We start from the raw sequence: 25,678 nt of genomic DNA, 5'->3' as shown, positions 1-25,678 counted from the left end.
ACTGCCAGAATGGAACAAATCCCAAGTGTGTGACTACACTCATATCTCAGCAAATTCTAGTCCCATCTGCTTCTAAGATAACAAGATAAAAATGATTGGGGGTGGATCACTTTGTATTATGTACTGCATGTCCTAGAAAATTTTATGCAGTTACTTATTGGTGGCGGGGCCGGGGGGGTGTGGGTGTGCTAATCTTTAACAACAGACAACAGCAACCAAAAAATGAAGAATCTTTTATATATGGCCTTTAAGGTAGGAAGATTGCTGTTACAGAAAAGAATGCTCCTGTAGAAACAAACTAATTTCCCTGCCGATTGTCTTCCTCCTCTTTCAAGTCTCGGTTAGGTACAAAATGGTCCTATGACAATACAAACTGTACAGCTTCAATGTGATTAATCTGATTCGCATATTATCTGTGCTTTATTACAACAACAGATGCATAGAGTCAATGCATACTTACACTACTATCTGTTGAACAGTCATCAAAAATGCCTTCCAATGATTTCTTCAGTGTGGATTCACTATCACCAAAGAGCTTAAAAGGAAAACAAAAAACTAACATTAGAATATTGGCAGCATATTTAACACTTTTTCCCTCTTTCATTTTATCTTTTATTTTTATTTTATTCAACATAGATATTCCGGCTCAATGCCAACCATTTGTGGGGAGAAAATAAGTCATTATCAAAGATATCAAATGTGGACGAATCACAGGTGTAAACATTTAGATGCTGGCCAAATACCCAAAACCTCACCTTATGCCAAAGATATAGATTTAGCAACAATACAAGTCAGGAAAATTTGCAGATAACACAAAATTTTAAGAGCATCAAATTGTTTCTTATTTCATTTTTACTGTATATACTAGAGTAATGGTTGATCTCCTGTAAAAATCACCCCCCCCCCCCCCCCAAATTTGGCTGCAAGGTGTTATGAGCCAGGGTTTAAAGAACACCAAAGTATATCATGGAGTTCACCTGGCCTACAACTTTTAATAGATTTTGGTTATGAGGAGCACAAGGGCCCACTTTCCAGGTGTTATGCAACAGCGACCTTTAGTATTTTTAAACAAAACAATGTTTATTCTATGAATCCAGTTAACATTTTATAAACACACAGTAAACATCTTATCAACTATCAACACTGATACTCCCCAAAGATACAGTACTCTACAGGTAACCCTTAATAATTTTCCTAACAACATCTATAAGCCAAACATCCTTTTCTACCAAAACAGTAGGTTTGAATTCCTTACAGAAACTAGGTATTACTTTGAAGTTATCAAGTGGTCTGGAGACATTCTTTAGCATGTAGTTTTAATTGTTCCGTGCCTTTAACTGCCTAGGCCCTAACCTCTCTCTACTTATCTATTTTTCCTCCTTTAATACATTCCTTAAAACCTGCCTGTTTGATCAAACTTTTGTTCATCTGCTCCAATATCTCATGTGCATTTATTACATTAAAGGTGCTATATAAATACAAGTTTTTATTGTTATTGTTGAGGTAGTCTGATAAAAGTTGTGAGATATACATCATCATCATCAAAACCGATTGCTTTTTCATATAATATGTGAAGGAACAGAGTAATGATCATAATGAATTTCAGTTAATTTATGAAAGGACTGCGAAGGGCAAAGAAATGGAGACATTCCTGAAATGTGTTCAAAGAGAACTTTCTTGATCACTGCATTTCCAGTCAAATGAGGAATGAAGGAGTGCTGAATCGAGTTTTTGGTAATGAGATCTGTCGTGGATATTCTTTGGAGGTGCAGAGGTGCCAATCACTCCGTAAGTTGCTGAGTGCCTAGCATTCAGAAATGTCCCTGTGCAGCTCAGTATCAAATTATAAAATAAAATAAGCCAGATGTGTAACAATAGCACTGCCCCGTGATCTGGACTGGATATTTTGCTCTTTTATGCATCATTAATCCTTCCGTAGGCAGATCGAGGAACACCTTAGTGACCAAGGCCTGACACAGGTCGTTAAGTTGTTTTATCTCAGCAACAACAATGAACATGCCAACTAACAATTAAAGCAAATCCCACTTCCTTAACTCCAACAAAATGCACCATTCTTGTTGGGGACTGACTGACTTGTTTTTGACGTTATTGTATCTTTCTTTCTAGGCTATTTCAAACTACAAAAATTCACCTACTACAAGACAAATCTGAAAATACAAGCTGTATCAGTAAAGAAAAAATAATCATGAAGCTACCAGAATATTGTGGAAAAAAAGCAATCAATTCATGAATGTGCTTTAGGAAAGGAAACCTGTTGCCATTGCCCAACCTTGCCTACATTTGGCTCCAGTCCCATTCAAGAATAGTTAATTCTCAACTACCCTCTGAAGTGGCCTACCAAGCTACTGAGTTGTAGCAAACCTTAGGAATTCAATTGTAGACAATAAATGCCAGCCTTGCCAACAATGCCTATATCAGGAATGAATTATTAAAAATGTTGCATCATAAACTTTAACAGCCTACTGTACTGAAGAATTGTTGCATGGTTTCAAAGCAGTGGGTCAAAATCTGGGAGCTGCCTTCCTAACAGCACTGTGCATGTACCGACACCACATGCACTACAGCAGTTCAAGAAGACATTTCACCACCACCTCCTTCGAAAGGGAATTAGGGATAAGCAATAAATGCTGCATTAGCCAGTGACACCCACATCCCATGAACAAATTGAAAAAAGTTGCAAAGTTCTCATTATTTTCTGCAGCAATAGCTTGCAACGGTTGCTAGGGAAAAAAGTTGCTAGGTTACAATGAAGGTGACAATGACGCAATGGAACTTTGTGAAGCATCATTTATATTACAAAGAGGCAACTCAACAGAACACAAAACCTTTCTGCTCATTTTGTTTAGTTTTATCCTCTTGACAAGTTGTGCTGAATTGAAATTTTCCCCATTGCTTTTTTTCTAGTTTTTATTCTTCTCCATTTTGTATTATTTATGTTTCAACTCTTCTAGTTCTGTGCTCTCTCTCTATTTTAGAACAAAAAGCAATACAGCACAGGAACAGGACCTTCGGCCACCCAAGACTGTACCAGTCATGATATCAACCTTGGCCAAAATCCTCAGCACTTCCTTGTGCCGCATCCCTCTATAACGATCCTATCCATGTATTCGTCAAGATGACTTTTGAACGCCGTTAATGTATCTGCTTCCACAATCTCCCCCGGCAATGCGTTCCAGGTACTCATCACCCTCTGCATAAAACACCTGCCTCCACATCTTCTCTAAACTTTGCCCCAAGGACCTTAAACCCCCTGGTGACTGACCCCTCCACCCTGGGAAAGAGTGCCTGCCCAGGTACTCTATCCATGCCCCTCATAATCTTGTAGACCTCTATCAGGTCACACTTAACCTCCGTCATTCTAATGAAAACAGTCTGAGTCTCGAATGATGAATTAGGATGTCTGTTTACATAGAAGAAAGGAGGACTGTAAGCATACTGTACTGATATGATTTTAGTTTATTTTTTAATGAATACTTAACTGGCCTCTGGATTGAACGGCAAGCAGTTCAGTTGCATCAAGTCATTATAGCTGGCCCACAACCACTTTCTAGGATTAAGTAGGCTCTGCTAGTGATCCATATCCCAAGATTAATTGTAATCTCACACTTGATCAGTACATGAATGGATGCAGCATCTAGCAGCACTGGTAACAGGATTCTGAAAGCACTTAGATCGGCCTCACGATCGGGAATCACAGAGAAAGGGATCTAATTATTTAGCACTGGGATATTTAGGCAGATGCGGTTCTGTAGTTGAAGTCTAGTGGGATCTTGACCATTGAACAAGAGCAGGGTCTGGGGATGCTGCAAGATTGCTGAGCTTCCCAGAATGGAGATGGGATGGAGGGGTGATAGAGAGATGCATGTTCAAACCTGTCAGACGTATAAGCACCAAATTCCCTTTGGCTTCATTTGGACCATCAAATGTCATTCTGCCATATATCCACCGTCAACCTTCTCCTCTGACCTATTGTTAGTCAGCTTAGAGCCGTCAATCACATTTCTCAACATACAAAAAAGACCTCAAAGTGCTCAGAATTTAATCATTCATGCAATTTCCACGTTTTTATACAAACAAAATTATCTTTGAGCCTCAAAGAGAGTTTTCTGTCTTTCGCAACGGAACAATTTAACCAATTTTAGAATTAAAATGCATAGCTTACCATGATGGCCAATCAGGAGAAACCCAATAATTCAGATGGAAATTTAAATTAGATTTAAACACTTCAAAAACAAACTGAAATATCATTCAACTTTTCCAATCTGAAAGAGAAATAGAATCATAGAATTTACAGTGCAGAATGAGGCCATTCAGCCCATCGAGTCTGCACCGGCTCTTGGAAAGAGCACTCCACCCAAGGTCAACACCTCCACCCTATCCCCATAACCCAATAACCCCACCCAACATGAAGGGCAATTTTGGACACTAAGGGCAATTTATCATGGCCAATCCACCTAACCTGCACATCTTTGGACTGTGGGAGGAAACCGGAGCACCCGGAGGAAACCCACGCACACACAGGGAGGATGTGCAGACTCCGCACAGACAGTGACCCAAGCCGGAATCGAACCTGGGACCCTGGAGCTGTGAAGCAATTGTGCTATCCACAATGCTACCGTGCTGCCCTAATATAGGGCATGATTCTCGTACCGTGGCAGGTGATTCCCGGGAGCATCCTCCAGCGGACCTCCAAATAGCCTCGCGGGATTCACCAAAGTCCCATGCGACGTCAGAGTTGGAACTCCGCCCAAAATGGGCGGGACCAAATGGCTCTCCCGGAAGAAGGTCATAAACCTACTTATGACGTAACTGCCCGGGATCCACCAGTTTCCCTCGATTCCTTGGCAGGGAGGATGCAGCCGGACGCAGATCAGCACTGGCCCACACAAATGTGGGCCAGGTGGTACAGCACCGGGAGCGGGGGGGGGGGGGGGGGTCTCTCTCAGCTCCCTGGCCCTCCCCCTGGAATGTGGGCACCTTGGCACTGCCCAGTTGGCACCACCACGCTGGCACAGCCAAGGTGCCCAGGTTGCACTGAAAGCCAGCAGGAACACTGCCTGGTTGTCAAGGTGGCAGTGTAAGGGTGCCCAAGTGCCAGGGTCGCACTGTCAAAGGTCAGGGGGCAAGGCCCCTGGAAATAAGGTAGAGGCGGGGTTTGAAGGGTGGGGGAGTGCAGGACAGGTAAGTAGTGGCCTCTGGGAGGTTGGAGGGGTGATGGGTGGGAGTCCTGGAAAGGTGGAGGTGTGAGGTAGTGTCCATGTGTGGGGGGTGACACTGCCCATGGGTGGACCCACAAGCTCACTTAGAGATCAAAATCAGCTTCAAAATGGCAGCCCAATCTCTGAGTTCAGCTCCCCAGTGCTTGAAAAAAAATTCGAAGTGTGGGCTAAACTGGTGAGAAACTCCCCAGGGCCCAAAATGTCTTTGAATAGCAGTGAGGAACTCGCCAGCAGAGCGGGAAACTCTCTGAAAAACCCGCCACAAATTAACTTGGAAATTTTTTGAGAGAACAGTTAAGTTCCCCTGACTACTATTCAGTGACTTTTGATACGAATTTACAGATTTTCACTTACCTAGCTATCTAGATTAAACCATGTTATCTAGCTATTGTGCTTGCTTTGATTCATATGTTCCTCGCCTCTACAATTCAAATTTGCTTCTGATTCACGGTCAGTCGATCAATGAAATGTCACAAAAGTGTGATTTCATACAAAACAAATGTTACTCAACAGAATGCCTACACAGGAACAAAACATTTAACATACAATAGGATAAATTGATTATACAGACAACTTTATCTCTAGTAATTCAGTTCACAAGAAGTCATAAGACTCAGTGTTTTATCATGTGTCCTTGTCCATAGCACAGAAGTGAATCTTCTGTGATTTTGCTGACAAAACGGATAAGTTGTGGAGATTTCCTGTGTTTGCAAGGATTCTGGATGAGATGTGGGAGCCATTAAGAGAATCAAGAAAGGGAACCAATTAGAATAGAATTGGATGGAGGAAATTACTGAGGTTAATAATTAAATGAAAGTGGCTTTCGTCCATGTGCAGAATTATTTAATCTAACTGGTCTGTGACATGAGGAAATTAATTTAACATCTACCTGCAGTGGATTAGGAAAATACTACTAATATTTCCAAAAAAACTTTTCTTCACTATCTCTGAGAATACATCTAGCATAATCGATGCATTTACACTCATATTTCTGTTTGCTTGGCTTTATTTGACAATGGTCAAAACAGAGCCAAAACATCTTGAAGCAACCCAGTTCAACACTAAAAATTAGTAAATATGTTAAGTGTTCAAGAAGTAGCATTTACATACTGTTTTAAAATATCAACATAGAATGGGTATAGCACAGAAGGAGGCCATTCAGCCCATCAGGTCCATGCTGGCTGTTTGTAAGTGCAACTCAGTTAGTTCCACTCGCTCATCTTTACCCCATTGCCCTGCAATCTTTTTCCCTTTAGATCAACCAATTTTCTTTTGCAAGCACGATTGAATCTACCTCCACCACACTGTCCGGCAATGCATTCCATATCCTACCCACTCGCTGGGTAAAAATGTTTTCTTTACTTGTCACCTTTTTTTAAATCTTAAATCAGTGTCCTTTGTTCTGCCTCTCCGATCCCACAGCCCCTTTAGCATTGTATATAAATATATTTATTTTTAAAATCTTTTTATTCTCCTCATTATCCATATTTTCATCAAATACGCAACAAAAGAAAATCAACAATAACAAATACAGTACCAATCCCCCAAACAACATCCCCTTCAATATGCAAACCCAAACATCACCCATACATTCCAAGTAAAACAAACAAAAAGACCAAAAGAAAATTAACGGTCTGCCAAGCCGAGGCTCAAGACGGGGGAAGCCAACCTCCACCCCAGCAGGTTCCGCCTCCGGGCAATCAGCGAGGCGAACGATAAAACATCTGTTTTCGCACCTGCCTGCAGCCCGGGCCGGTCCGACACCCTGAAAATGGCTTCTAGGGGCCCTGGCAAACTCACATGTGCTACCCCCGAAATGACCTTAAAAACCTCCCTCCAAGGCAGCACGGTGGCCTAGTGGTTAGCACAACCGCCTCACGGCGCTGAGGTCCCAGGTTCGATCCCGGCTCTGGGTCACTGTCCGTGTGGAGTTTGCACATTCTCCCCGTGTCTGCGTGGGTTTCGCCCCCACAACCCAAAAATGTGCAGAGTAGGTGGATTGGCCACGCTAAATTGCCCCTTAATTGGAAAAAATAATTGGGTAATCTAAATTTATAAAAAAAAACCTCCCTCCAAAACATCTCCAACTTTGGGCAGGACCAAAACATGTGAACATTGTTTGCGGGGCTCCTCCCCACAGTGCTCACATACATCCTCCACCCCCTCAAAGAGTCCACTCAATTTCGCCCTCGTGAGGTGCGCCCTATACACAACCTTCTGCTGTATCAGTCCCAACCTCGCGCACGAGGTTGAGGCGTTTACCCTCACACCACAAACCATCTTTCACAACCTTCCTCAACTCTTCCTCCCACTTGTCTTTAAACCCCTCCAAGGATACCTTATCCTCCTCCAAATTCTTCCCATAGATCACTGACACCACCCCATTCTCCATTCCCCCTGCCCTCAATACCTCTTCCGACAACGAGGGGGCTGGCACCATCGGGAAGCACTGAACCTTCTTCTTGGCAAAGTCCCGGAGCTGCAAGTATCTAAATACTTCCCCCTGCCCCAGTCCATATTTCTCCCCCAATTCCTCAAGCCTCGCAAAACGCCCTCCCTCAGAACAGGTCTTTTATACCCTGACTTCCCTCGCCTTCCATCCGAAATCTCCCGTCCAACTTTATCCTTTATGTTGCTTCTCCACATTCTTCCTACCAAACTCAGTTATTTCGCATTTTTCTGAATTAACTTTAATCTACTGCCTGTCTAGCCATTCCACCATCCTGCCTGTGCCCTCTTAAAGTCTATCATTACCATCATCACAGTTCACAATACTTCAAAATTTTGCAGCATTTCACATTTTCAAATCTTACCACTGTATCAAATAAAATCCCATATAAAAGGTCAGAATCTTCATTCTTATGTTTTTGGTACCTTCAGAAATTACTTTTGCATTAAATTGAAATTAAAAACTCTGGTACAGTATCTAACCTGATTAATACTGGGTCTTTCTTTAGCTTTCTTTCTTGAATTTGTATCCAATCCCCACAGGGAGGAAAATCTGTTCTTCCGTTTGCTTACGGATCTGGAAAGTGCCTGAGTTTGGTTCTTCAAACCAGGTTCAATACGGGCTGCCACCTAAAATAACAACATCACACTTATTTTGAGACAGTCATGAAAGATTGATGTATAATGGGCATCATTCTTTCAATACCGTACAACATGTGCAAAGTAAATACGGTTGAGAATATCAAAAGAATGTATGTCTCATTGCTACAGGCAGATTTGACGATTGTCCCTAATCAAATCATATTTCAGGCCTTCTGTCTTTTATTCACATAAGAGATGCATTCAAGTGTTGTGCCAAGACCACTAAGACGCTCACAATTATGATGAATAAACAGTGCAAAAAGACCATCCAGTTAAATTGGATCAGCATCTGTCTTATAAATGGTAAGAAGTAGTAAAATAACAATTGTACATACCAACAAAAAAAATACACAAGTCAAAACATAAAATCAAAACTACAAATATAGGGAGAATTTTCATATTTGACACTTAAAAACATTTTACTTTCTATGACACTTTTTCCCCATAAAAAATTTAACACTGAATTTTCAGATGTTCAATATATTTTCCATATGCAGTTCTCTCTTTTGTGTGCATTTCATATTAAAATCTGGGTAGGTTGTTGTTAATTGTCACCCATTTTTTTGTTTAAATATATAAACTACGGCAGGGATGTTCTACCCATGCCGCTCTGCCAGCATATGATATGAATATTTCCCATAAATAGTTGAAAGTTTGTTCTACCCTTTTATTTAATATAACATGGATTATCTATGGCGTTCGCAGCGAGTTGAACCAAAGGGGCTACAGAGTTATGGCAATGATTGCAGATGGGTGCTGAAAGGATTTGGAAAGATGTTTGTTTGGTACGCTCAAGTACTTTTCATTGATTCCCCTGCAAAACTGAGAGCCATCTAAGGTTTTTGTGCTCAGGATCCTTTGCAGTTACAAAAAATACATGCCAGTTACAACATTTTTTTTACATTTACTTGCGGCACGTCTGCATCCTGTTCAGGGTAATAGGAGATGTTTGTAAGGACACAGAACATTATACCATGAAATGTACAAGGTAAAAGCGTCTGCTGCTGAAATGCAGCTTTGTCACTTAAGAGGCAAAAGGCATAATTGCTCTGCCTCCTGGAGTCAAATTAGAGGCAGGTTACGCTTACTAAATTTTCAGCTCAGAGGTTTTCTTCTTCATGCTTTATGTAAAAAAAAAATGTTGAAGTCAATCAGAAGCTATTTGGTGTTTACAGGGATGTTATTCTCTATCCTTTTTCCTTGAAAGGATAACAAATCTGTAATATGATGAATGCGTCTGAAAACACAAGTCTCTAGTTTGACATGCGTGCATTCGCCACGCTTAAATCCTCAAAGCCTACGTGCACTTTCATTTGTTGGCTAATTTTCATGAAACACCAATAAATCACAAGTGGAAGGTGACAGAGTGCCTGATGTCCAAAGTCAGTCATCTCATACTCTGAGCCAGAGACCTGTGATAAAAACTTTACTGTCCAATGAAATAGGAATTAGCTAAATAATTACATTCAATAAGTTTCATATATGCAATCAAAACAGAATTGTCTATTAAATAATCACCGTAGTCTACTCACCTGCAGTTGGCCCTGAAATGTATTGATCTCACTAAATCATTTGAAAACTGTGGTTGCACTGGTTTTATATGTTACATAAATTAAACAGATGAACATTAAATAAAGATGTGGGATAATTCTGTTGGTTTTAAAATGTTTAGAGTTGATGACATTTCGGCTCATCTTGCAATTATTGCTGGTTCAAGCTGCTCCTTTGTTTCATTTATAGTAGAATTTAATTTTTACAAATAACAACAATAATCTTTACTGTCACAGGTAAGCTTACCTTAACACTGCAATGAAGTTACTATGAAAAGCCCCTACTCACCAAAGCATGGAATGAGGATACAGAGAAAATATTTAAACGACCCATGGCATGTTTGGTTGGCCGACTGGCAAATGCAAGAAGTCTCTTTGGATTTGGTAACTCTCCACCTTGAAGACTCGCCATATAACAACGATGTCGGAAAAGATCAATCTGAAACTGTTCTAGATTTTGTTCCCATAAAAAGATCTGTTTAAAGGTGGAAGAAAATGGAAATCATAATACATTTTTCATCACTACAGGAACTTCCACTTCCACTGCATTAGAAGAGGACATGGAATGACTGGTGATCAGTTATCACCTTCTCAGAGACCGTACGCAGTGTACTGTAATAAAAGCTTTATCAGTTGGTAAAACAACATGACAGCATTCAACCACTGGATAAAGCATGCATAATATGGATTATTATTCATCGTGACTAAGGGAAACAATTTCTTATTCAGATTAGACTGCTTCAAATTCAGTAGTAATTGGATTCAATGGGTTGTTTCACACAAAACCCAAGTAAAAGCACTGACTTAATATCAATGCACAATGTACATAAAGTATATTCATGATGACACAAATATAGATCGGATGAGGATATAGAGTCTTCAAAGGTTTAGACAGTTTAAGTGATTGAGAAAAAAATTGGCAGAGGGAGTATAATGTAGAAAATATTAACTTGTCCACTTTGACAGGAAGAACTGAAAAGCAGTGTATTATTTAAATGGTGACAGATTGCAGACTCTGTGGTACAGAGGGATCTGGGAGTCTTCACACATAAATCATAAAATTAATATGCAGGTACAGCAAGGTTCACGTCACCTCATTTTAAATGTTTTAACATGGATTTTAATGTCATCAGCCAGGACCCCCCCCCCCCCAATAAACAACAATCAGTAACGAATGCAATGTCAATCCCCATATCAATAACAACTATATCTTCCTCCCACCAAATCCCCAAACATTAGCCCGCATGTTAACATAAACAAATGACAAAAAGGAATCAGGAATCACCCATAGTCACCATTAACTGACAGTAGTTTCAGTTATTATACACCTAATATGGGCAGTACCATGGCGCAATGGTTAGCACTGCTGCCTCATGGAGCTGAGGCCCCGATTCAATCACAGCCCCGGGTCACTGTCCGTGTGGAGTTTGCACATTCTCCCCGCGTCTACATGGGTCTTCACCCCCACAACTTAAATATATGTGCAAGGTAGGTGAATTGGCCATGTTAAATTGCTCCTTAATTGGGGGAAAAAAGAATTGGGTACTCATTATCCACATAATATACAAACCATACATGTAAAGCCTATATTACAGGGTCCGCTTGTTCAGCATAAATGAAACAAAGTCAAAAAAGGATATGTTGTCCCCCCACAGTCCCCCTCCTCTTTCCTGCTCCCCCCGCATTTCCTCTCTTTGTTTTGTGGTCCGTTCTGATGCCAGTCTGCTGTTTTGGGTGACGCTGCAATCACTAGCCGAGCAAGAATCTCCAGCGGGCAATCAGGGAGGCAAAGATTATGGCGTCTGCCCCTCACCCCATGAAGGGCTCTGGCTGCTCTGATACTCCAAAGACTGACACTAATGGGCAGTACTCCACCATCATCCCCACCACCCTGGATATGGCCTCAAAGAAGGATGTCCAGGACCCAACAAATCTGTGGCAAGACCAGAATATGTAGATGTGGTTAGCCTGGCCACCCTGGCACCGCTCACACTTATCCTCCACCAACGGCAAGAATCCGCTCATTCTTGTCCTGGTTAGGTCCATCGAGTCTGCACCGACCCACTTAAGCCCTCACCTTCCACCCTATCCCCATAACCCAATAACTCCTCCTAACCTTTTTGGTCAGTAAGGGCAATTTATCATGGCCAATCCACCTAACCTGCAAGTCTTTGGACTGTGGGAGGAAACCGGAGCACCCAGAGGAAACCTACGCAGACACGGGGAGAACATGCAGACTCCACACAGACAGTGACCCAGCGGGGAATCGAGCCTGGGACCCTGGCGCTGTGAAGCTACAGTGCTGGCCACTTGTGTAACGTGCTGCCAAAGGAGGTGTGGGCATTGCACAGGGAAAACTTCTGAAGGAGGCATTCATTATTGCGGGGGCAAATTTGTCCTGGCTTGAGACGATTCACACCTCTTTAACCTGTGATTATCCCTCTCTCCAGGCACACTGTCTGGGCCTGTAAAGACTTAATTATAGAATCTACAGTGCAGAAGAAGGCCATTCAGCCAATCGAGTCTGCACCGGCCCTTGGAAAGTGCACCATACCTAAAGCCCACACCTCCACCCTATCCCCACACGTCCACCTTATCCCCACACCTCCACCCTATCCCCGTAACCCTACCATATTACCTGCAAAGATTTGCACTCAAAGTATCATCCTACATCATTGACTTTGTCTATATGTGTATCTGTGAAACCCACCTCTTCACTCATCTGATGAAGGAGCTGCGCCCCGAAAGCTAGTGATCTGAACAAGCCTATTAGACTTTAACCTGGTGTTGTAAGACATTTTACTATGCCCACCCCAGTCCAACGCGGCATCTCCACATCATGCCTTATATCCTGTGGACCCTGGGAGAAGGCGAACTCCCTCTCCCTTGGGTGTGAATCTCCATGGGTCCACTGCCCCATCTGCTCCATGAAGGCACACAGTTCTTTGGCTATATTTGTCTGTTTCCCAGATTTGGGGCTGGATTTGGCCCTCCTTGGGGCCTGCCCCCACCATGATGAGTTGGTAGGAGTCTATGTTGGGGATTTCTGATTCATCCCAGTTAAAGGGGTACACATTTACAACACGACTGGTGTCCCTTCCAGGACACGGCTAACCATGACATACTGTCCCCCGGGTCCATAACCGTCTTCGTCGCTGTGAATGTCATCCTCTTTTTGAACAGCGTGGGCGCACCCCCTCCCCCCTGCTCACAGCGCTCGCCCCGTAACACACTCAGAACGTCTGTTCCACCCAGCTCTTCCTTACCCTCAGCCGGACTTTTTCTCCTCAGGTGCATCTCTTGTAAAACGGTTACATCGGCCCTCAGGCTTTTCAGATGGGCGAAGACCCTTGGCAAGATTCTCCATTCCGCCAGTCCTATTTACCAGCGCGGTGCACCTCTGCCGGCAGCAGGATTCACCGTTCCAGCTGCCGCCTAATGGGTTTTCTCATTGTGGCCATTCCATGCCATCGGGAAACCCGGCATTGGTGCACTGCCGGCAAAGCGAAGGATTCCGCTGACGGAGAATCCCACAGAGGATCTTTTCACTGGGCCATGAAGTCCCCGGGTGTTCCAGGTGAATATTATGACATGGGTTTCTGTTCCCCCCACCCCCTCCTGTGGGGTCAGCCATAATCATCCTGTGAAAGCACGCCTCCACTCCGGGGTTTCCCTTTGCCTAGGGAGCATCCAAGGTGGCTGTGTTCGCCATATGGATGTGCCCCTGCACTCTGGGGTTTCCCTTTGTTTGAGGGCCATCCAAGATGGTCGTCTACGATAGTTTGCTGCTGTCATGTGCGACATGTTGCAACCAGCGTTCCACCCTTCCACTTACTCCACTCCCCTCCCCCATGATCCCCGTCTACCTTCCCATCACTCCTCCATTGCCCCATCTCCTACCCACCGACCTTGTGTGGGAACCCCCCTCCACTCTCTGCCAGGTGTTTGAATGTAGAACACGCAGTGCAGAAGGAGGCCATTCGGCCCATCATGTCTGCACCGACCCACTTGAGCCCTCACTTCCACCCTATCCCTGTAACCCAATAGCCCCTCCTAACCTTTATGGTCACTAAGGGCAATTTATCATGGGCAATCCACCCAACCTGCACGTCTTTGGACTGTAGGAGGAAACCGGAGCACCCAGAGGAAACCTACACAGACATGGGGAGAATGTGCAGACACAGTCATTGACCCAGCGGGGAATCGAACCTGGGACCCTGGCGCTGTGAAGACACAGAGATACAGTGCTATCCACTTGTGCTACCGTGCTGCCCTGTTCTCTGTGGCTTCTCACTCCCCATGCTAGTGTGCTCGGTGGTATGGTGGCTCCCCAGAGAAATCTCTCCATTCCCCCTCCTTTTCCCATTTTGATGACCTTCTGTCCTCTTTCCCCCCTCCCTTCCTGATACTTGCATCTATACGAAAGCGAGGCAACTTCATCACACACAATTGTTCTTTTGTGCCCCTTATTGTTGTTGCTTTCCCAGTTCATTCTTGCGGACAAACTCATCTGCTTCACCCAGTGTGGTAAAATACTGTTCCCTGCTTTGGGAATTCCCTGCTTTTGTTTTAAACAATGTTGCTTTGGCTCCATTGAATTCATCCCGGCACTTGGCTAGGTCTGCCCCAATGTCTTGGTACACACAGACCATGTGCCCTTCCCATTTGCAAGACCATGTGTGTCTTGCACAGTTCAGGATCTTCTCCTAATCTTGGAACCGGTGGAGTTTGGCGACAAAAGATTTCAGTAGTTCTCTTGTTTGTGAACTACGTTAGAGTGACCTGTGGACCCTGGGAAAGCTTTCACCCCCAACCAGCTTACTCAGCATTTGTGCCATGTATTCTGTGGGGTTTCTACCTCGGTGCCCTCCAGTAGACCCAGAATTCAGAGGTTCTAACGAGGTAACTGGTTCTCTTTGTCCTCCATGTTCCCCGAGTGTACCCTGTGTTTCCACTAAGCTTGCCACCATCACTTCCAATGAAGCGATCCAGTCACCTTGGCCGGTGGCGGCCTTCTCGAGCTCCCGCACCCTCTCCTCTTGCGTCTCCAATTGCTGCTCCGCCCTTTCCATCGCCTCCTTATGGGGGCCAAGGCATCTTCAACCGTCGACTTTACTGTCATCATAATCTCCTTCTTTATATCGTCTCTATGTTTAAGGAGCCCCTGTGTTAGGAATTCCATCCACTGTCCTATTAGTGGTAGGCTGGCATTAGTATTGGCAATCTGGCTCACTCCCATGTCCTGTTCCACCTCGCTTTCGCATGTCCGCCGCCTCGACCTTTCTCTCTTGGCTCTTGCTGGTCTTATTGTCCTTTCAGCCCTTTTGTGGATTTAAGGGCATAGCTCCACGTCACTGATGGTTTTGAGGCAGGGTGGGGTGGGGGGGGTGCAGTTGGCTTAGCAGATGATTTCTGGGCTCAAAGTGCCTATTTCCAAGTCACCTTTCCTGCAAACGTTCAGCACATCCCTGCCACCGGAAGTCAATACTTTGAAAAAATATGGTAAGATTTTTCCAAAAATCTACTAAAGTGCTTGCATTTTTCTATTAGACTTTAGACAGATATTGTTATTTTGAAGTAGAGCCAAGAAATGGAGACAGTGGACTGGTCCATATTTAAGAACTCAGCGACTGACTTAAATGAGTATGTCACCACCGTCACAGACTTCATCAGCAAATGTGTGGACGACTGCGTGCCAAAGAAAGCAGTACGTACGTTCCCCAACCGGAAACCATGGCTCAACCGCGAGATTGACTCCCTACTGAAGGACAGATCTGAGGCGTTCAAGGCAGACGACCCTGTCCCATACAAGAAATCCAGGTACGACCTCCGCAAAGCCATCCGAGATGCCAAGAGAGAATATCAAACTAAGCTAGAGTCACAGACTCTCGGCGGTTGTGGCAAGGACTAAGCAACATAACGGGCTACAAAGCAAAGCCGAGCAGTATCTCTGGCAGCAGTGCACCCCTCCCCGATGAACTTAACGCATTCTATGCTCGGTTTGAGCAGGTAACCAACAACCCGCTATCGAGTGCCCCAGCAACCCATAATTCACCCATACCCACCATCACAGTTTCCGAAGTCAGATCGGCCTTCCTGAAAGTGAACCCACGGAAGGCGATGGGCCCGGACGGGATCCCCGGTCGTGCACTCAGAACCTGCGCGGACCAGCTGGCAGAGGTTTTCACAGACATCTTTAACCTATCCCTACTCCACTCCGAGGTTCCCACCTGCTTCAAGAAGACCACCATCATACCGGTACCAAAGAAGAACCAGGCAACGTGCCTCAATGACTACCGCCCGGTGGCCCTGACGTCAGTTGTAATGAAGTGCTTTGAGAGGCTGATCATGAAGCGCATCACCTCCATACTCCCGGAACGCCTTGACCCACTTCAATTCGCATACCGTCGCAACCGGTCCACATCAGGCGCCATTTCCCTGGCCCTACACTCATCCCTAGAGCATCTCGAAAACAAGGACTCCTACATCAGACTCTTATTTATTGACTACAGCTCCGCCTTCAACACCATAATCCCAGCCAAGCTCATATCAAAGCTCCAAAACCTAGGACTTGGCTCTCCACTCTGCAACTGGATCCTTGACTTTCTGACCAACAGACCACAGTCAGTAAGAATGAACACCAACACCTCCTCCACAATAGTCCTCAACACCGGTGCCCCGCAAGGCTGCGTACTTAGCCCCCTACTCTACTCCCTGTACACACACGACTGCATGGCAAAATTTGGTTCCAACTCCATCTATAAGTTTGCTGACGATACAACCATAGTGGGCCGGATCTCGAACAACGACGAGTCTGAATACAGGAGGGAGATAGAGAACTTAGTGGAGTGGTGCAACGATAACAATCTCTCCCTTAATGCCAGCAAAACTAAAGAGCTGGTCATCGACTTCAGGAAGCATAGTACTGTACACACCCCTGTCAGCATCAACGGAGCCGAGGTAGAGATGGTGAGCAGTTTCAAATTCCTAGGGGTGCACATCACCAAAAATCTATCCTGGTCCACTCATGTCGACGCTATCACCAAGAAAGCACAACAGCGCCTTTACTTCCTCAGGAAACTAAGGAAATTTGGCATGTCCACATTAACCCTTACCAACTTTTACAGATGCACTATAGAGAGCATCCTCTCGGGCTGCATCACAGCCTGGTATGGCAACTGCTCGGCCCAGGACCGCAAGGAACTTCAGAGAGTCGTGAATACCGCCCAGTCCATCACACGAACCTGCCTCCCATCCATTGATTCCATCTACACCTTCCGCTGCCGGGGGAAAGCAGGCAGCATAATCAAGGATCCCTCCCACCCGGCTTCCTCACTTTTCCAACTTCTTCCATCGGGCAGGAGATTCAGAAGTCTGAGAACATGGACGAACAGACTCAAAAACAGCTTCTTCCCCACTGTCACCAGACTCCTAAATGACCCTTTTATGGACTGTCCTCATTAACACTACACCGTCTGCTTCATCCGATGCCAATGCTTAAGTAGTTACATTGTATATCTTGTGTTGCCCTATTATGTATTTTCATGTATTTTCTTGAATTCTGTTCAATTCCCTTTTCTTCCCATGTATTGAATGATCTGTTGAGCTGCTTGCAGAAAAATACTTTTCACTGTACCTCGGTACACGTGACAATAAACAAATCCAATCCAATCCAATCCAAATATAGATTATTCACTCTGACAGTAATCAACATTTTACAACTCAAGGTTAGATTCCCCATTTCATTAGATAGAGCATCAACACAAGTAATTAAAAGAACGGTTACACTGAGAAATCTTCAGGCACGATTCATGTGATAATCTTTTGGTGTGACTATAAAATTATTTACTTGCTCAGTCAAGATTATTAGTTAATTACAGCACCTCAGCCAAAGGATATATTAAGATATAATCTAATTCGCTCCCTGAGGTCACATACCCATTGACAAATTTCAAATAGGATTGCTCATGTTGAGGAGCAGAAGCCCTGGAAAGAAATGGGTGCATCCAAAGACACCACAAAAGAACACAAGAAATAGAAGCAGGAGCAGGACAACAGGCCCTTCAAGCCTGCTCCACCGTTCAATACAATCATGGCTCATCTATACCGGCCTCAACACCTTTTCTGTGCCACTTCCTCATAGCCCTCTATTCCTCAATATATCAAATATTTGCCCACCACCACTTTAAATACTTCTAATGATCCAGACTCCACCCCTCCAGGGCAGAGAATTCCAAGGATTCACCACCCTCTGTGAGAATAGATTTCTGCGCACCTCAGTTTTAAATGAACAGCCTTTCGTCTTGTAGCTATGTCCCCTTGATCGAGGCTGTCCCACTAGTGAAAACTAGATTCTGCCGCCCTGCCCGCCACAAGATCGCCACAGGCGAGATGAAAATGAAATGAAAAAAAAATGAAAATTGCTTATTGTCACGAGTAGGCTTCAAATGAAGTTACTGTGAAAAGCCCCAAGTCGCCACATTCCGGCGCCTGTTCGGGGAGGCTGTTACGGGAATCGAACAGTGCTGCTGGCCTGCTTGGTCTGCTTTCAAAGCCAGCGATTTAGCCCTGTGCTAAACAGCCCCTATGATGCAGACAATGGAAAGATCCATGGACCTCAGGCGGGCTTCTCCGGTCGGAAAATCCCGTCCTTCATCTTCTACCCTTTCAAGCCCCCTCAGGATCTTGTATGTTTGAATGGGATCATCCCTCACTCTTCTAACCTCCAAGGAATACAGACTCAAGACTATTTATTCTCTCTTGATAGGACAACCCTCTCATTCCAGGAATTAGCTTGGTGAATTCCCTTTGGACTGCCTCTGCTGTGACTATATCGTTTTTTACGCAAGAGGACCAAAACTGTATGCAATATCCAGGTGAGGCCTCACTAACACCCTGTGCACTTGCAACAAAATCTCCCTATTTTAGAATTCCAACCCGTTTGCAATAAAGGCCAAAATGCCATTTGCCTTGTTGATTACTTGTTGGACCTGCTGACTAGATTTTTGTGATTTATGCACTAGAACACATGGAGTAGTAGCAGGCAAAGCCAAAAAAACCTATATGAGAGTGAAAAGCAAGTGACAGAAGGGAGGCTAAACTGAGGCACAAAGGATAAGAATATTAAGGAATACGGAAGAACTCCCAATTTACCTGGTGAAGTCAATTGAGGTTTATTTGTCTCACTGTATTTGGTGTGGATCAGAAATGATCTTGGTACTCAAAGAATGTTGAAATGGTTTTCCCTAGTATCTGATTGAATATAGAAACACCAAACCACTCAACAGAAAATCTGATTTCATCTCCTTGTACGTTCAGAGGTGAACCAGTCAGTCACAGCAGCAACATACAAAAATTCGATAGATGAATATTTGATGATTCATTTGTCTACCTGCTGGCACAGCAGTTAGTTGAACAGTCAATACAGAAATCTATTTGTAGTCACTTAGGGCAACACAAGCTCCGACACAGCATTATCCAAACTCACAATTTCTACCTTCTAAACTCAAGAGCAGCAGGCGCATGGAAACCACTTGCAAGTTCCCTTCTAAGTCACAATCCATTCCGACTATATCCCCAAGCCTTCACTGTCACTGGTTCAAAATCCTGAACCTTCCTCCCTGACAGCATTGAGTGTACCCACACCAAACAGACTCCAGCAATTTAAGAAGGGGGTAATTAGAGATGGGCAATCAATCAATAAAAAATGCTGTCAAGTGCATTCACATCACATGAATTAATAAAAACTGTTAAGATATGAGCACATATAACAGAACCGAATTGTATTGCCAGAATGATTCTGGTACTTAAAGCTCATTAAGGCAGCATCACATAATGTAACTAGTTTTCATTAGAGATCAGATTCAGAGGAATACTATCTCATACCATAAAATGCTGAAAACTATAGGGAATATGAGCAAAATGCTAACATGTACAATTATACTATTTATCAGGAAGTATAAAATTGTAATCCCTAATGCAACAGACAAACTAAAATGAAATAAAAACAGAAAATGCTGGAAATACTCAGCAGGTCAGGCAGTATCTGTGGAGAGAAAAACGTTTCATCAGAACTGGGAAAAGTTAGAAATGGAATAGGATTTGAGCAAACAACGTGATGGGGCGGAAGCTCGGAGATACTAAAAGATAGAAGAGAATTTTCATTGAGAACTGCCAGCGTGATATTGTCTCAGTTTTTCTGCCTCCTTCACTCACTCTAACCTATCAACTTGATGCACTCTGTCCTCCAAGGTCTAACCCCAACATGCTGACAAGGGTGGTCAGCTACTGTTTTTGTCAGGTGAACTGGCCGCGACCTTGCAGTCAATTCGCCGACACTTCCTTCTACCTCTCCTGGGCCATGATTCCACCACCAAACATCAAGACATTTTTTCTACAACAGTCACTCAACTGATCAACTCCGGTGATCTTCCCTCCATGACTTTCCACCTCATAGTTCCCCAACCCCATACAGCTCGCTTCCAACTCCTTCCCAAGATTAATAAACATTAGTGCCCTGGTAGACCTATAGTTTCAGCCTTTTCATGCTTCATTAAAATGATTTATTCCTACCTTGACTACATGACTACATATTTTCTCTCCTTGCCCAATTTCTCCTCACCTACATCTGTGACTCTTCTGAAACCCTTTGTCACTTTAGCAGCTTCCAATTTTGTGGCTCTAAGCATCTCCTCATTGCCATGGAGGCCCAATCTATCAACACATCCATTCCTCACCAAGATGGTCTTGGAGCTCTCCGCATCTTCCTTGAATGGAGGTCCAACCATTTTCTATTCACCATCACTCTCCTCAGTCCAGCTGAACCTTTCATGTATTTATGTATGTCCTATTTTTTTCACATATGGTACAATCTGTCTGGACTGTACGCAGGACAATACTTTTCACTATACCTCGGTACATGTGACAACAAATCAAATCAATCAACTTTTTCTCTCATCGAACAATTCCACCTTTAATTTATCCTACACAATTTCACCATTAATTTACCTCACACAATTTCACCTTTAATTTATCTCACAATTTCACCTTTAATTTATCTCACACAATTTCATCTTTGATTTATCTCATAGAATTTCACCTTTAATTTATCTCACACAATTACGCCTTTAACTTATCTCTCACAATTTCACCTATAATTTATCTCATTTTCTGCAAATAAAAGGTGTTGATATGGGTACCCATATGGGCCTCAGCTAGGCCTGCCTTTTTATGGAAAATGTGGAACATTCTTTGCTCTAGTTCGACTCGGCCCCCTTCCTCAACTCTTTGTCCAATACATTGATGACTGTATTGGTTCCCTGCCTTGCCTTTGCCCTGAACTGGAAAACATCATCAGCTTTGCTTCCAATTTTCTACCCTTCGCTCAGTCCATTGCCAACTCTTTCTTGTCCTCCCATAAATCTCTAACATTTTTGATTATGGGCTATTAATTAATATTCATTATAAGCCAGCTAACTCCCACAGCTACCTCTACTACACTTCCTCAAACCCTACCCTGGGAGGACTCCATTTAATTGTCCCAGTTCCACAATTTCTGTCACACGTTTTCTGGTGATGCTACCTTCTTCACCAATGTTTCAGAGATCTCTTCTTCTTTTCTCCAAAGAGGAATCACCCCACCATGATTGACAGGGCCTTCAATGTGTCTGCCACATTTCCTGCACTCCCGCTCTCATTCCTTCCATTGGCAAAATCAAGAGTGTTCCCCTTGATCTCACCAGCCTCTGTATTCAACAGATAATTTTCCACCACTTCTGCCACCACCTAACACATCTTCTCCCTCAGCTCCCCTTTCAGCTTTCCAAAGGAATCATTCTCTCTATGATATCCTGGTTCATTCCCCAATCATTCCCAACCCCTTCCCCCAGCATCTTTCCATGCAAACAAAAGAGATGTAACACCTGCCCTTCTCATCTCAAGATCCTAAAGCACACCTTGCGGGAGAAGCAGCAATTTAGAGGTCATTTTTTCAATTTAGCATACCTTATTCGCTGCTCACAATTATTCTCCTCTACACTGAAGAGACCAAATTCGGAGTGGGTGATGACTTCGTGGCACGCCTCCATTCAGTTGGCAAGCAACGAGCCTAAGCTTCTGGTGGCCTGCCATTTTAATTCTCCATCTCCCTCACATATTGACATCTCTGACCTTTGGATGTTGCACTCTACCAATAAAGCTCAACGTAAGCTTGAATAACAGCACCTCATCTTTTGATTAAGCACTTTGCAATCTTCAGATACAATAATTTCAGATCATAAACTCTGCCTCCCCCCTCACCCCGCCTTTGTCTTTCTTTTTCTTTGCATATTTCAGTTTCTCATTTTCAAAGCTTTTGTTTGAACTGTGATACATCTGACTAGATAAATCTTTTGTGTCCCATCTCCATTCCCTTTGGCTTCTGTAGTTCAATCTCTCCTGTTTTCCACCCTATCATGGACCTTTCTTTGTCCTTGTACCAGCCATCCTTCGCTCAAATCCTTTAACATCTCTAACTTTTTCAAGTTGTAATGAAATGTCGTTGACCCAAATCATCAACTTTGTTTTTCTCTCTATACAAATGTTGCCTGACCTGTGTATTGAGTGCATTTTCTTCTTATTTCAGATTGCAGTATTCTTCTTTTAGACATTTAAATGATTTATTTCTGTAAAGTAAATTGAGTCTTCTCAGGATGACCTTCGGGGGTCAGAGAGGAATTCCAAAACAATTGTTCCCCAAATTGATTCTTTTTTCATCTCTCCAAAGAGACTGAGACCTGTGGGTGGTAAGGAACAGGGCAGATGGAGCTGATCGTGTATAGAAGTCAAACAGCCTCAATCTTTAATCGCAAGTCTTTGTGTTGGGAAATTAGGATACAAACCTATAATGGTTAATAAGGCCTCAAGAAACACAGTAACTATACCACTAAGGTGTGCTTGCTCATACTTGCTGATCCAGATCTCGGAACAAGATGATTTTCTAGCCTATTAAGCTCAGATGACATCAGTTTAATTAGCATCAGATTGAGCCTTCAGATGGAGGTGCAGAACTAACTATTCTGGTCAAGTGGGTGATATAACTTCATATCAGTAATTCTTAGCTGAAGGTAGAAATTTAAGAAGCTATCCAATCTTCTCGGTGAACCACCTTTTCATGACCCTCGCAAACTGTTCATTTACAATTGTATGTGAAAGTCACAACACAAATAGTGCACAATTGTCACTTATTGTTGTCACTTCCCGACCGCTCCTTCCAAGAATCCTGGAACGCATAAAGTAACCAAGGTGTACAAATACTTCCTCGCCTAAAGAGGACAACACGGTAGCACAGTGGTTAACACTGTTGCTTCCTGGGCAGCACGGTGGCACAGTGGGTTAGCACTGTGGCCTCACAGCGCAAAGGTCCCAGGTTCGATCCCAGCTCTGGGTCACTGTCCGTGTACAGATTGGACATTCTCCCCGTGTTTGCGTGGGTTTCGCCCCCACAACCCAAAGATGTGCAGGCTAGGTGGATTGGGCACGCTAAATTGCCCCTTAATTGGAAAAAATGAATTGGGTACTCTAAATTTATATTAAAAAAAACAACGTTGCTTCACAGCGGCAGGGATCCGGGTTCGATTCCCGGCTTGTGGAGTCTGCACGTTCTCCCAGTGACTGCGTGGGTTTCCTCCGGGCATTCCGGTTTCTTCTCACAAGTCCCAAAAGACGTGCTTGTTAGGTGAATTGGACATTCTGAATTCTCCCTCAGTGTACCCGAAGTAGGCGTCAGAGTGCGGCAACTAGGGGATTTCCACAGTAACTTCACTGCAGTGTTAATGTAAGCCTAAGCCTACATGTGACACTAATAAACATTATTATACCTGCTAAATACGCTAGTCAGTGTGCCTGTGTTAGAACCTAGAGTCCCTACTGTGCTGAAGGAGGCCATTTGGCCCATTGTGTCTACACCGACCCTCCGAAAGAGCACCCTACAAAGGCCCACTCCCCTACCCTAGCCCTGTAACCCCATCTGACCTGCACATCCCTGGACACGAAGGGGCAACTTTAACATGGCCAATCCACCTAACCTGCATGTCTTGGACTGTGGGAGGAAACCAGAACACCCAGACAAAACCCACACAGACACTGGGGGAATGTGCAAACTCCACAGTCACCCAAATCTGGAATTGAACCAAGGTTCCTGGCACAGTGAGGGAGCAGTCTATGCCACCGTGCTGCCCCTCAAGATGAGTCCTTTGGTTGTGAAATGTTGTTTATAGGCAGCAATCATGTCAATCCCTTTACTCTGGAGACTCCAGTTCTGAAGCTGGATCTTGGTTTAATGAAACCAATTCTGATGAGTGACCATAAGACTCCAACTTTCGTGCCAACACCTCACTCAGAGTGGAACATATTGGATCACGGCAGAGATGGGGCAATATCATGCATAGGATTATGTTAAAACACTTAGGAGCGAACAGATGTGCTATTTGTCATTTTTTTTTATTTAGAGTACCCAATACATTTTTACCCAATTAAGGGACAATTTAGCATGTACAATCCACCTACACTGCACATCTTTTTAGGTTGTGGGGATGAGACCCATGCAGACACAGGGGCTATTTATCATCTCTTCATATAACAAATATTGGGACAGATGCAGTCTCAAAAATTGGGTTGAATGTGGATTTTGAGGGAATTTACTTGACAAACATCAGAGGCCAGAATATAACATTACGCTAGACACTGGAGTATCCTTGTGTGAATGGCTCCCACTATAAATTGATTTATGTAATCAGTGTCAAGTTTGAAGAGTTAATAGAATGTAAAAAGATTTTTAAAAGTATTGATGCCAATAAAATTGAACTTACTAAACAAAAGTGTTTTTTGCAATACTTATTTTTCACTTGCAGTGATCTACTTTATGTTGCAGAGTGAATTAACTAGCTCTCTTTGTGGGATGGTTTTGTAGCTGTAATTAGAGATCACATTATTCTTGCCTGATACATGTTAAAAGTGGGTTGGTTAGCTCAGTTGGCTAGATGGTGAGGGTGCGGTTCAGCCAACAACGTTGAATCTATACTGTGCTGGCTGAGGTAGTCTTGAAATCTGCCTCCTCACCTTACTCCTGCGGGTGAAAGGCAATGGTAGACCACCACTTTTAAAAACTAAAATAAAAAGCTCCGTTTGAGGCATTAACAGACAATGAAGCAAGGGCCTGCCTTTGGACAGAGCACACACAAATTAATGAAACACCCTTAAAAGTACTTGTTTAGTTAATTTTCCCAACTTGCATATTTTACTTTACCCAACGTACTTGGTGCATAACTACTAGATTTCGAATTACAAAATTGTAGACAGGGAGAAAATTGAAACTCTAGAAAAAAAAGGAGTCACCTGATCGAGTATTGTCTTTCGTTTTTTTGGGTCATTAACTGAAGACAACTGCATATCGCCCATTTTCTTCATTTTTTCATCCATATCAATTTTCTGTTCCAGCTTTTTAATTTCTGACTGCAGCAACTTGACAGTATCTTCTCTGCGGTGTTGCCTTGCCACTGCAGCTGCACAGGCGGAATGAAGTGCCGTAATCCAGTTTTCCAGCTCTGTCTGACTGCAGGTCTGCTTGTATATAAATGATTAAAACTTAAACATTTGGAAAAAGGCCTACTAAATAAAAGTATACTATAGTAACTGGATTAATAATAATGGAAACTGCACTTAGAAACAAGACTGCGTATTGAAGTCAGTGGACAACAATTGTACATAGAGCTACTACCTTCTGCAAACATGTCTATTCAGCAAGTATTAATAGTGTTCTAG

General features: G+C 43.4%; 1 protein-coding gene across 7 annotated transcripts in view; it reads right to left on the bottom strand.

Moving 5' to 3' along the window:
• LOC119969104 (T-lymphoma invasion and metastasis-inducing protein 1-like) overlaps positions 1-25,678 on the bottom strand; it is a 420,850-nt gene that overhangs the window by 229,489 nt on the left and 165,683 nt on the right. For 6 of the 7 annotated variants that reach the window (XM_038802310.1, XM_038802316.1, XM_038802313.1 and 3 more), the window contains 4 exons: positions 25,253-25,477; positions 10,170-10,355; positions 8,172-8,318; positions 461-535 (listed from right to left, as the gene is read on the bottom strand). In XM_038802310.1, coding sequence (XP_038658238.1) covers positions 461-535; positions 8,172-8,318; positions 10,170-10,355; positions 25,253-25,477 — 633 coding nt within the window. Of the gene's footprint in view, positions 1-460; positions 536-8,171; positions 8,319-10,169; positions 10,356-25,252; positions 25,478-25,678 lie in introns of those variants that run through there. The other variant, XM_038802317.1, reaches the window with a different exon arrangement.

This window comes from Scyliorhinus canicula, chromosome 7 (assembly GCF_902713615.1).
Source record: "Scyliorhinus canicula chromosome 7, sScyCan1.1, whole genome shotgun sequence".
Classification (NCBI taxonomy): Eukaryota; Metazoa; Chordata; class Chondrichthyes; order Carcharhiniformes; family Scyliorhinidae; genus Scyliorhinus; species Scyliorhinus canicula.
Note: the sequence above shows the minus strand (reverse complement) of the source record. Positions and strands in the feature narration are given on the sequence as shown.